Source organism: Dama dama, chromosome 29 (assembly GCF_033118175.1).
Source record: "Dama dama isolate Ldn47 chromosome 29, ASM3311817v1, whole genome shotgun sequence".
NCBI lineage: Eukaryota > Metazoa > Chordata > Mammalia > Artiodactyla > Cervidae > Dama > Dama dama.
This window is the reverse complement of record NC_083709.1, coordinates 47,285,372-47,299,297: the sequence shown is the minus strand read 5'-3', so window position 1 is coordinate 47,299,297 and position 13,926 is coordinate 47,285,372. Positions and strand designations below refer to the sequence as shown.

Sequence of the window (13,926 nt, the reverse complement as noted above, 5' to 3'; positions counted from 1 at the left end):
CCCCAAATCAGGGTCTTTTCCAGTGAGTCAACTTTTCACATCGCATGGCCAAAGTATTAAGCTTCAGCTTCAGCAGCATTCCTTCCAGTGAATATTTAGGGTTGCTTTCCTTTAGGATTTACTGGTTTCATCTTCTTGAGTCCAGGGGACTCTCAAGAGTCCTCTCCAGCATCACAATTCAAAAGCATCAATTTTTCTGTACTCAGCCTTCTTTATGGTCTGCCTCTCACACCCTTACATGACTACTGGAAAAACCATAGCTTTGACATGCGGACCTTTGTTGGCAAAATGATATCTTTGCTTTTTAATATGCTCTCTAGGTTTCTCATAGCTTTCATTTCAAGGAGCAAGTGTCTTTTAATTTCATGGCAGCAGTCACCGTTCACAGTGATTTTGGAGCCCAGGAAAATAAAATCTGTCACTGTTTATATTTTTTCTTCTGTTTGCCATGAAGTGATGGGACCGGATGCCGTGACTTTAGTATTTTGAATGTTGAGTTTCAAGTCAGTTTTTTCACTCTCTTCTTTCACCTTCATCAAGAGTCTCTTTAGTTCCTCTTTACTTTCTGCCATTAGAGTAGTACTATCTGCATATCTGAGATTGTTGATATTTCTCCCAACAATCTTGATTCCAGCTGTGATTCATCCAGCCCAGCATTTCACATAGTGTACTCTGCATAGAAGTTAAATAAGCAGGGTGACAATATACAGCCTTGTCGTACTCTTTTTCTGGTTTTGAACCAGTCACTTGTTCCATGTCCAGATCTGACTATTGCTTCTTGACCCGCAGACGGGATTCTCAGGAGACAGATAAGATGGTCTGCTACTCCCTTCTGTTTAAGCACTTGCCACAGTTGTGATCCGCACAAAGGCTTTAGCATAGTCAATATAGCAGAAGTAGATGCTTTTCTGAAACTCCCTTGCTTTCTTGATAGTCCAGCGAATGTGGCAATTTGATCTCTGGTTCCTCTGCCTTTTCTAAACCCAGCTTGTGCAGCTGGTAACTCTTGGATCACGTACTCCTAAAGCCTAGCTTGGAGGATTTTGAGCGTAATCTTGCTAGCATGTGAAATGAATGGAATTGTATGATAGTTGGAACTTTCTTTGGCATTGCCCTTCTTTGTCATTAGAATGAAAACTGCACTTTTCCAGTCCTGTGGCCATGGCCGAGTTTTCCAAATTTGTTGACATGTTGAGTACAGCACTTTAACAGCATCATCTTTTAGGATTTTAAATAGCTCAGCTGAAATTTCATCACCTCCACTAGCTTTGTTCGTTGTAATGCTTCCTAAGGCCCACTTGACTTCCCACTCCAGGATGTCCAGCTCTAGGTGCGTGACCACATCATCATGGTTTTCTGGCTCATTAAGACCTTTGTATAGTTCTTCTGTGTATTGTTGCCATTTCTTCTTAATCTCTTCTGCTTCTGTTAGGTCCTTATTGTCTCTGTTCTTTATTGTGCCCATTCTCGCATGAAATGTTCCCTTTATGGTTTTGGTCACTGCCTCCTATACAGTGTTACGAACCTCTGCCTGTAGTTCTTCATATACTGTACCAGATCTAGTTCCTTGAATCTATTTGTCACCTCCACTGTATAATCATAAGGGGTGTGATTTAGGTAATACTTGAATGACCTAGTAATTTTCCCTACTTTTTTTAGTTTAAACCTAAGTTTTGCAATAAGAAGTTCATGATCTGATCCACAGTTAGCTCCAGGTCTTTTTTTTTTTTTAACTGACTGTACAGAGCTTCTCCATCTTTAACCGTGAAGAACATAATCAATCCAGTTTTGATAGTGACACTCTGGTGATGTCCATGTGTAGAGTCATCTCTTGGGTTGTTGAAAGAGGGTGTTTGCTAATGATCACTGTGTTCTCGTGACAAAACTCTGGTAGCCTTTGCCCTGCTTCATTTTGAACTATAAGGCCAAACTTGCCTGTTATTCCAGGTATCTCTTGACTTCCTACTTTTACATTCCAATCTCCTATGATGAAAAGGACATCTTTTTTTGTGTGTGAGTTCTGGAAGGAATTGTAGGTCTTCATAGAAATGGTCAGTTTCAGCTTCTTCAGCATCAGTTGGTTAGGGCATACACTTGGATTATAGTGATGTTGAATGGGTTGCTTTGGAAACAAACAAAGATCATTCTGTTGTTTTGAAGATTGCACCCAGGTACTGCATTGTGGACCCTTGTTGATTATGAGCACTACTTTATTTCTTCTAAGGAATTTTTTCCCACAATAGATGTAATGGTCATCTGAGTTAAATTCACCCCTGGCTGTCCATTTTAATTCACTGATTTTGATTCCTAAGATGTACTTGTTCAGTCTTGCCATCTTCTGTTTTCTTATGTCTAATTCACCTTGATTCATGAACCTAACATTCCAGATTCATATGCAGTGTTATTCTTTACAGCATTGGACTTAACTTTCACCACCAGACACATTCACAGCTGTGTGTCATTTCTTGTATGGCCCAGCCACTTCATTCTTACTGGAGCTAATAGTAATTGCCCTCTTTCCAAGTAATATACTGGACACCTCCCGACCTGGGTAGGGGGTGGCTCATATTCTGTTGGTATATATTTTTGTGTTTTCATACTGCCCATGGGGCTTTCCAGGCAAGAATACTTGAGTAGCTTGCCATTACCTCTTCCAGTGGACCATGATTTGTCAGAACCTTCCACTATGACCCCTCATTCTTGGGTTGCCATGCATGCCATGGCTTATAGCTTCATTGAGTTAGGCAAGTCCCCTCACTGTGACAAGACTGTGATCCATGAAGGAGAATGTTGATACTGAAAAAGGTGAAAGTGTTAGTCACTCAGTCATGTCTGACTCTTTACCATTATGGATTGTAGCCTGCCAGGCTCCTCTGTCCATGGGGTTCCCCAGGCAAGAATACTGGAATGGGTTGCCATTGCTTCTCCAGGGGATTTTTCCTGACCCAGGGATCAAACCCAGGTCTCCTGCATTGCAGTCACATTCTTTACCATCTGAGCCACCCGGGAAGCCCCTATTAGTTATTCCCAAAAAGTGAAAAGGAGGAACCACTTCCCAACTCATTCCGCATGGTCACCATTGCCCTGATACCAAATCCAGACAAAGAAGTCTAAAAAATATGAAAGCTACAGACCAATGTCATTTATAAACATAGGTGTAAAAATCATCAAGAAAATACTAGCAAACCAAATCTACCTATATATAAAAAGGATTAAATATTGACCAGGTAGAAATTATCCTAGGATATTGCTTTAACATCTCAAAATCAGTATAATGTACCATATTAGAATAAAGAGCCAAAGCATATGATCACCTTAATAAACATGGAAGAAAACTTTTGACAGAATTCAATATTCTGTTGTAATCAAAATACTAAACACAACAGGAATGGACTGGAACTTCCTCAGTATGATAAAGGATCTGTGAAAAACTCCAAAGCTAATCTAATACTTGATAGTGAAAAGCTTAATGCTGTCTTCCAAAGATCAAAAACAAGACAAGAATATCTGCTCTCACCACTTATGTTGAACACTGTAGAATAGATTCTAGCCAGGGAAATATGTCAAGGGAAAGAAATACAGGGCATCTATATTGGAAAAGAAGAGATAAAACTCCCTATTCTCAGATATTAGGATCTAGTATATGCGAAATCCTAAGAAATTAATGAACTATTAGAACTAATAAATGAGCTCAGCCTGGTTGTAGGATAGAAATTCAAAGTGTTGTATTTCTGTATGCTAGGAATTATAGTACAAATGTGAAATTAATAAGCTTCCATTTACAGTAGCATAAAAGAATATTTTAAATCTAACAAAAGAATTGCAGAGTTTGTACACTGAGAAATATAAAATATCATTGAAAGAAATTAGAGAAACACCTAAATAAATGGAAAACTGTCTCAATCTTGTGTATAGGAAGATTTAATACAGCAATATTCCCATCATTAATCTTTATTCTCAGTGTGATCTCCACTGAAATTCTGTCTTTATTCCAGAAATTGACAGATAATCATAAAATTTGTGAAAAATCAGAGTCTTAAAAAAGAGCAAAGTAGGAAGATTCACATTTCTTACTTCAAAACTTAGTCCACAATCATAGTTATTAAGACTGTGGTACAGAGGTCTGTACCACAGGTTAGATATACGCATTAATGGAATACATTGAAAGTCCAAAAATAATCTCTCATATTATCGTAGTAGACTTTAGGCAAGGATGCTGGGACAATTCATGGAGAAAGAATAGTCTTTTCAACAAATGATGCTGGGACAACTGAATATCCACATGTAGAGTAATAAACTTAGAGCACCAACTCACACCATTGACCAAAAAGTAACTTAAAATGGATCATAGAACTTAATTTATTGGCTAAAACTATAAAATTCTTAGGAGAAAACATAGGACTGTATCTTTGTGTACTTAAAGTAGGGAGTGATTTCAATATGGCACCAAAAGCCTAAGCAACAACAACAAAATAGGTTAGTTGGGATTCATCAAAGTATGTTTGTGCATCAAAGGATACTGACATGAATGTGAAAAGACAACCCACAGAATGGAAGAAAATGTTTGTAAATCATGTATCTGACAGATACCTTATATCTATAGTATATAAAGAACTCTTACAGCTCAATATAATGACAAATAAGCCAGCTAAAATAAATGGGCAAAGTTTTGAATAGCCCTTTCTCTAAAGAAAACATTCAAAGGATCAATAAGCATGTGAAAAGATACTCAACATCATTATTCATTAGAGAAATGTAAATCAGTACCACAATGGGATATCATTTACCCACTAGAATAGCAAGCATTAAAAAGATGGACAGTAATTATCAGTTTTTCAAATTAACTCTTATTAAGTGGGACACAGGGATGGTGAGCCACATTTCAACAATAAACTGCAAAAGGAATTGAAGCAGAAAAGTTGATTACTCACTGGTCTTTGAGGACATACCAGCATGCCTTAAGCTGTCACATGGAAAAGTTAAGGCACACTGGAGATAGAGTCAGCCCTGGAGTACATGTCTTTATTAGGGTTTGTGGGTGAGTGCTTTGGGGTTCCTGGACTAAGGCTAGACTCATTTCAAAAGACCTGGGTTTTGGTAAGCCATATGGACGTCCACTGAAGAGGCACATAGGGATGGGCATGGAGAGGCAAGGATGACTATGGATCACAAAGGCTGTTGGGGAAGTCGTATCAGGAACTGGTAATTGCTTGTGACTCTGCAAATTTATGTCTGGAGCATGCATTTGTGTGGGGATTAATGTCAGTTTATAAGGTCCGTATAGGACTCTTGAGCAAACAAAATGAATGCTAAGTCGGCAGTACCATAGAAAAATTCAGCTTAAACTCTTCCACCCAAGTGTTGGCAAGGATGGACCTATTGGGGCACTCATACATTGTTATTAGAAATATAAAATAATCCAGCTGCTTTGAAAGAGAGTTTGGCTACTCCTTAAAAAGATAAACATAAAATTTCATATGATTCAGCAGTGCCACCCAGGTATATATGCAAGAGAAATGAAAGTATACATCCTCAGGGAAAAAAGAACTTGTATATGATTATTACTAGCAACATTATTCACAACAGCAAAAAGGTGGAAACAAACCAAATGTCCATAAAGTGATGAATGGTTAATCAAAACGTGGTACATGCATACAGTGAAAATCTAATTGGGCAATAAAAAGAAATGAAGTACTGACACGTGCTATAAATATGGGTGATCCTTGAAAACATGCTAAGTGAGAGAAGGTAGAAAAATCCACATTATATTATTCCATTTATATACAATGTCTGGAATAGATAAATTTATAGAGACAGAATAATGGTAACTTAGGGCTGGGGAGTAGATAAGGGTGGCTTGGGTGTGACTGCTAGTGAGAATGGAATTTCTTTTACGGAAGATAAATATGTTCTAAAGTTAGGTTGTGGTGATATTTGTACAATGCTCTGAGTATACTAAAAACATTGAACTTTTAATGAAGTATGTCTCAGTAGAGCTGTGAAAGCAATATAGAAATTTTTTTGTTTCTTTGAAGGACAAGTTTGTCACCTCCGTTTTTTTTTTTTTAATTGAAGTATAGTTGATTTACAATGTTGTGCTAGTTTCTGGTGATTCAAGTTATACATATTTATGTATATTGTTTCTTATATTCTTTTCCATTATGGCTTATTACAAGATATTGAATATCCCTGTGCTATACAGTAGGACCTTGTTGTTTATCCATTCTATATGTAATAGTTTGTATCTGCTAACTACAAACTCTCAATCCAACCTTCCCCCACTCCCCTACCCCTCTGGCAACCACAAGTCTGTTACCTATGTCTGTGAGTCTGTTTCTATTTCATAGATAAGTTCATTTGTGTTATATTTTAGAGTCCACATATAAGTGATATCATATGGTATTTGTCTTTCTCTTTCTTTATGACTTGGCTTAATAAGATAATCTCCAGGTGCATCCATATAGCTGCCAGTGGTATTATTTCATTCTTATTAATGTAATCTGCATTTCTTAAAAGAAGAAGCAGTTGTTTCTAGTGGTATTATTTCATTCTTTTTAATGTAATCTCCATTTTTAAAAAGAAGACACAATTGTTTTCACACCAAATTTAACATTTTCAGATTCTTCTATTGATGTTCCTAGAATTACGTTAAAACGTTTTTGTTAATGTTTTATTTCTACATTCCTCTATTTTCTGTTATTGCTTCTATGTTCTGTGCATTGAAGAAGGCAGATTATGAATTTTAAACTTATGTTTCTTATATTTTCTGCCTATGTTATTACTGTGGTTTTATCTGTGTTTCCTTTTATCCTCACTTTGTATTTAACACTTAGTTGTGTTTTCTGCTTATGGGATAATACCTTTTGGTAGACTGGAGATGGTTATATATACACAGTTTATCTATCTTAGAACTGTTTGGAGGCTGACTGAGTATTTTAACTGTCTCGTAGATTTTACTTTCCTTACTGGTATTGTAATGGCAGCAACAGAACCTATCGACATGGAATATCTCGAGGTGCTGAAGCTCCTCTTCTTGATGACTTTGTCATGTCTTACCTTTTTGCTCAGGTATGATTATATTATCTTCATTGCACATGTGTTAAATTATAAATATCTTGCTGTATAGTATATTTCTTAATCAGGAAATAATCACATATGGGAAAATTGATGCTATGTATGCATAACAGGTGCAGAGAGCTAACAGAATTGAGTCTTCTATCACTAATTTTTAATCCCGTAGCTTTTGGATGTATGTGCATGTGTGCCCAGTCACATCTGACTCTTTGCCACCCCATGGACTCTAGCCTGCCAGGCTCCACTGTCGATGGAGTTTCCTAAGCAAGAATACTGGAGGGGGCTGCCATTTCCTACTCCAGGGGATCTTCCTGACCCAGGGATTGAACCGGCGTCTCGTGTCTCCTGCATTGGCAAGCAGATTCTTTACCACTGATGCCACCTAGGAAGCCCATGGCTTATGGAAAATAGACTCTAATTTATAAAGATTCCTAGAATTGGCCCTTTTGAATTTTCTTTTTATTTTAGTGCTTTAAATCATTTTAAGAATTTCACGAAGTTTAGACTGAGTTTTACAGCATGATTCATGTAGATCTAAGTGGCTAGAATATAGGACAGTGAAATTTCTTTAGAGAGGTTTTTAAGAAATTCCTAAACAATTGCAGACTTATATTAGTGGGTAGCGAAATGTAAGGAAAGTAAGTAACTGCATAGAAAGTGAACTATCAGTACAGTAGTATGTGTAGCCCCTCAAAGGAGGGGAGCTGGTTGTTGATATTTAGCCTGGAAACTATGTTCCAGTTACTTGTTTATTAATATTGTTTGATTTTTGTGGTATTTTGGAACATTTTAAAATGGTTTCTTGTTTATAACCTTGATTTAAACAGTAATTGAAATGTTTTGTCATTAAGTTACTTTTGAGTCTGTGTGCTACAAGAATGAGGAGTAGTTAGTAAAGAAAGAAATTAGTGCTTTCATGTAAAGATATGCTCTTGATATTCCCAAGGTATACAGTCAAGTTCTAAATCAGATTTGCTAATATCATGGGAAGTGATCTCACAAATCCTCATAGCTTACATTTCTAAGATGTGTAGTAGATATAGTTCAGTTTATGAGCAACAGATTAAAGAATATTTCTTTTTTGCTGTATAGAGCAACTGACATTTTTATGTGTGAAGGGATATAATATACTTAATAAAGTTTATTATTTTAACAATTTTTTAGTGATCAAAGCATTGGCATCAATTCAGGGAATTCATATTGTTGTGCAGCCTTTACCACCATCCATCTCCAGAACATTTTTCATCTTCCCAAATTGAAACTTTATACCCATTAGAAAGTAACTCTTCGTTTCCCTCTCCTCCTGACCTCTGGCAGCCACCTTTCTACTCTCTCTTTATTCATTTGCTTATTCCAGGATAGCTCAGTTAAGTGGAACTATACAGCATTTAGTTTTTTGAGACAGGCTCATTTCTCTTGTCGTAATGTCTTCAAGACTCATCTCTGTTGTGGAATGTGTCAGAATTTCCTTCCTTTTTAAAGCTGAGTGATATTTTGTTGTATATACCACAGTTTGTTTACTCATGTCTCTTCTTGGATAGTTGATTTGCTTCTACCTTTTGGTACTTATGAGTAATATTGTAAGTGAGTGTACATGAGTGTACAGATATCTCTGAGACCTTACTTTTAATTCTTTTAGGTATATATCCAGAAGTGAGACTACTAGATCATATGGTAATTCTATTTTTAATGTTTTTAGGAATTACTATACTGTTTTCCGTAGCAACTGCACCATTTTACATTATTGCCAGTGGCACACAAGTGTTCCTCACCAACAGTTTTTGATAATGGCCATTCTGGTGGTATCGTGTTGTGATTTTGATTTGCATTTCTTAAATTAATTATTTAGAGCATTTTTTATAGGCTTATTGGCCTCTTGTATATTTTCTTTGGGGAAGTTTCTGTTCAAGTCCTTTGCTCATTTCTTTAATTAGGTTATTTAGGTTTTTTTTTTTCTTTTGTTGTTGTCTGGTACTGGCTACTAACCCCTTATCAGATATATGATTTGCAGTTATTTTCTCCTGTTCCTTGAGGTGACTTTTCACTGTTGATTATGTCTTGTGATGCACAAACATTATAAATTTTGATGTAGTGCAATTTATCTATTTTTTTCTTCTGTCATCTATACTTTTAGTGTCAAATGCAAGAAATCATTGCCAAATCCATCATTGTGAAGCTTTCCCTCTTTATTTTTTATAAATATTTTATGGTTTTAGCTCTTATATTTAGATCTTTGATCTCTTTTCAGGTTTTTTTTTTTTTTGATTGAATTATAGTTGATTGACAGTGTTGTGCTAATTTCTGCTGTGCAGCAAAGTGATTCATGTATCCATATATACGCTCTTCCGTAGCTTCCCAGATGGTGCTAGTGGTAAAGATCCCACCTGCTTTACCACATAAGAGACACAAGAGATGCAAGTTTGACTCCTGGGTTGGGAAGATCCCCTGGAGGAGGGCACAGCAACCCACTCCAGTATTCTTGCCTGGAGAATCCCATGGATGGGGGAACCTCTGGACTACTCCATAGGGTCACAAAGAGTCAGACACAACTGAAGAGACCTAGCACGCACACTTTTTTATATTTTTTTCAGTTATAGATTTTCATAGGATATTGAATATAGTTCCCTGTGCTATACAGTAGGACCTTGTTATTTATCCATTCTCTAGTTTACATCTGCCAACCCGAAATTCCCAGTCTGTCCCCCCACCCCCTGGCAATCACATGTCTGTTCTACATGCCTGTGAGTCTGTTTCTGTTTCATAAATAAGTTCATATTTTAGATTCCACATATAAGGGATATCACATGGTATTTGTCTTTCTCTTTCTGACTTACTTCACTTCTGTGATAATCTCTAGATCTATTCATGTTGCTGCAAATGGCATTGTTTCATTCCTTTCTATGGCTGAGTAGTATTCCATTGTATATATGTACCATATCTTCTTTATCCATTCATCTGTCAGGGGAGATTTAGGTTGTCTCTATGTCTTGACTCTTGTAAATAGGTTGTTGTAAACATTGGGGTACATTAATTTTCCTGAATTACAGTTTTTTCCAGATATACGCCCAGGGGTGAGATTGCTGAGTCATATGGTAACTATTTTTAGTTTTTTTGAGGAACCTCCATACTGTTTTCAGTAGTAGCTATACAAACTTACATTCCCTTCAACAGTGTAGGAGGGTTCCCTTTTCTCCATACTCTCTAGCCTTTGTTATTTGTAGCATTTGTTATTTGTTATTACTTTTTAACGATAGCCATTCTCACCAATGTGAAGTGAGATCTCAGTGTATTTTTGTTTTGTGTTGTTCCTCTGTCCATGGAGTTTTCCAGGCGAGAATACTGGAGTGGGTAGCCATTCCCTTCTCCAGGAAGTTTTCCTGTCCAAGAGATCAATCCTGAGTCTCCTGCATTGCAGGTGGATTCTTTACCATCTGAGCCACCAGGGAAGCCCAACAGTTAATGATGTGGAGCTTCTTTTCATGTGCCTGTTGCCCCTCTGTATGTCTTCTCTGGGAAATGTCTAGCTCTTCTGCCCATATTTCAGTTGGGTTATTTGTTGTTTTGTTACTGAATTGTTTGAGCCATGTGTGTATTTTGGAAATTAAGCCTGTTGCATCATTTGCAGGTACTTTCTCCCGTTATATAGGTTGTCTTTTTGTTTTGTTTACAGTTTCCTTTACTATGTAAAAGCTTATAAGTTTGATTAGGTCCCATTTATTTATTTTTACTTTTTTACTTCTATTGCCTTGACAGACTGACCATAGGTAGGATTTATGTCAGAATGTTTTGCTTATATTTTCTTCTAGGAGTTTTATGGTGTTATGTCTTATATTGAAGTTGTTAAACCATTTGGGTTTATTTTTGTGTATAGTGTGAGCATGTGTTCTAATATTGGTTTACATGTGGCTATTCAACTTTCCCAATACTACTTGGCTGAGGAGACTTTTTCCCAATGTATGTTGTTGTCTCCTTTGTTGAAGATCAGTTGCCCATAGGTGTGTAGGTTTATTTCTGGGCTCTCCATTCTGTTCCATTGATTCGTATGTCTGTTTTTGTACCAGTACCACGCCATTTTTATTAGTGTAGCTTTGTAGTAATGTCTGAAGTCTGGGAGGGTTATGCCTCTTGCTTTGTTCTTTTTCCTTAAAATTACTTTGGTAATTCTGGGTCTTTTATGGTTTCATATAAATTTGAATATTATCTGGGAATTCCTTGGTAGTCCAGTGGTTAGAACTTGGTGCTTTCACTGCCAGGTCCTGGGATTAATCCCCAGTTGGGAAACTAAGATCCTGAAAGTTTCATGGCATGGCCCAAAGAATTAGCATGATTCCTTTTAGTTTGTGAAAAATGTCATGGGTGATTTGAAAGGATTGTGCTAAATAAATCTGTAGATTTCTTTGGGTAGTATGACCATTTTAACAACATTAATTCTTCCAATCTAATTACATAGGATATCTTTTTGTCTTTGAATAATCTTTAATTTTCTTTATTAATGTTTTATAGTTTTCAGCATATAATGCTTTTACCTCCTTGGTCAGATTTATTCCGAAGTATTTTATTTTTTTGAATAAAATAAAATTCTGTTTGAAAAGCAATTTTGTTTTAACATTCTCTGTGATGTATCATTGTTAGTGTAAAAATGCAACCAAATTCTGTATGTTAATCTTGTATCCTACTGCCTTGCTGAATTCCTTTATCAGTTCCAGTAGTTTTTGTGTGGAGTCTTCAGAGTTTTCTATATGTAGTGCCATGTCACCTGCATGTAAGGACAGTCTTATGTTTTGAGGTAATTTTTATATGGTGTAAGGCAGGAGTCCATCTCTATTGTTTTGCATGTGGATATCCAGTTTTTTTTAGCACCACTTGTTAAAAAGACTATTCTTTTTCTGTTGAATGGTCTTGGCACTCTTGTCAAAACCATTTGACTATCAATCAACTTTTACATAGCTTCCTTTGTTTCAGTAGTCATTAAGGAAAGAGAGAAACAGGTTTCTGAGAATAGGGGTACCATGAAGTTATGACTTTCTGCTGCTTTTATAATTGTATTATTTCATCTGTTACGCATATATGGTTTATTTGGTGGCATGCTAGTTAAGTCCCATTGATAGGGCAGGTTTTCCTAAACTATTCATTGAGCTACTTTACCCTAATAATAGTATTATGACATCTCATACTTTTGATCTAGAAAAATGATGGGTGATTTCCAATTTTACCTTTCTAGAAGGGATTTTCTTATCTAGGATGGCAAGATAATTTCACAATAGAGTCCTAAATTGTGTCTGGACACTACTACATGCAATTTTCTATTACTTAGTGTTTCTACTTCTCTAAATCCATGCCCAGAAAATAAATAAGGTAATAGTTAACTGATTCTTAGATTGTATTGATATCAGGTTAGACTTTATGCATGTTTTAGACTAAATGTAGCAAATTTTTTACTATAGCTGTTCCCCTCAGCCCCCCGGCTGAATGTAGATAAAATTTCTTGGTTCAAATGTCAGCTGCCTAGATGAGAAACTACTTTTCTACAGTTTTAATTAAATGAGTCAATCAAATGAATCAGTTTTTATCGATGGTTAAGAAGGCTAGTTTAAAATTATATGCTTTGACATTTGGGACTCTTTCATTTGTAACTTTTTTCTAATGGTATTTGGTTGATTATGTTGTTAGCACTGCACTAATTTTTTCATATGTTTATTGCCTTTTGGGCATGAGTTCAACAGGATATTCTCATAAACAGAATTTATTATACTCTGGTCCCATATAGTATATGAAATGGAAGCAAGCTATTAAAAATAGTCTTCCTAGCCTTTGGTTATCTGTGGCTTTTTTTACTTAAGAATAACTTACTTGCCTATTTTCAGAAGTGGAGTGAAATTAGTATTTGAAATTGAGCAAAAAGAAATATCCTTCTGTGAGTCAGTTTTGCCTGCCTGACCATATTGAGGCCTTTGTTTTGGGTGGGGGTGTGTGTGTGTGCGTGCACTCACTGGTTGTTTCATGGTTTGTGCCTTTTAAGTCATGTATTTCTTTTCTTATACAAAAATGTTTTCTGATTTGTTAATAGAAAGTTAGCTAACAAATATACTTTTAAGTGCATATTAATTTTTTAATAAAATTATTTTTTAAATTTATGTAAAACTTATTTCATGAGATGTTATCATATGGAAGAAGGGAGATAATGTGTATAAAATATGGATGATCTTTTCTCTTAGTTTAAACCTTGGTTGGTATTTCAGCCATTATTACGGCTTTTACCTTTCTTATAAAGCAAATTGTTATTTTTAGAATATTGGTGCTTTTACCCTTTCTCCCATTACATATTTAGTCTGATTTTATCTGTATCCCTAAATTGTCTAGATCAAAATCTTAGAATTTCTGTTTTTCCATTTTCTTCATTCTTTTACATATAATTATAAAGTTAGTGGGTTTTTCAGACTCAGTGTCTTTTCTTCTATACAGCAGAGCCTTACTCTCTCATATTTGAACCATTACTGCAGCATCTTCAAGAGTCTCCTTGAATACACTTCATTTTCTTAAAGTCCTTGTATCATTGCTACTTCTACCAGTGAAACAGGCATGATGCTTTAAGAAAAGATAGTTTATGAAATGGATACATTTAAGAAAATGGTTCTCTATTGCTTCTGGGATCCAGTTGTTGAAGAGTACCTGCAGTTTGAGCCCAACTTGCTTTTCCAAGTCTTAGTTCACTCTGTTCACTTTACATGAATTATCTGCTCCAACCAAACTACTTTGCATCTCTGAACATACCTTTTGCTTTCTTTTTGTGCCATTTCTTCTATTTTTGCATCCTGTTTTGTGTTAATCAAAAATTTCTTCAGGGAATTCTCT

At 35.9% G+C, this 13,926-nt stretch overlaps 1 protein-coding gene across 3 annotated transcripts in view; it reads left to right on the top strand.

Annotated features, from left to right (window-relative positions):
- The window catches only part of JAK2 (Janus kinase 2), a 94,077-nt gene that overhangs the window by 33,082 nt on the left and 47,069 nt on the right, over positions 1 to 13,926 (top strand). For 2 of the 3 annotated variants that reach the window (XM_061132840.1, XM_061132841.1), the window contains exon 5: positions 6,951 to 7,068. The exons of the other annotated variant lie outside the window; for it this stretch is intronic. In XM_061132840.1, coding sequence (XP_060988823.1) covers positions 6,951 to 7,068 — 118 coding nt within the window. The remainder of the gene's footprint in view (positions 1 to 6,950; positions 7,069 to 13,926) is intronic. 3 annotated transcript variants of the gene reach the window in all.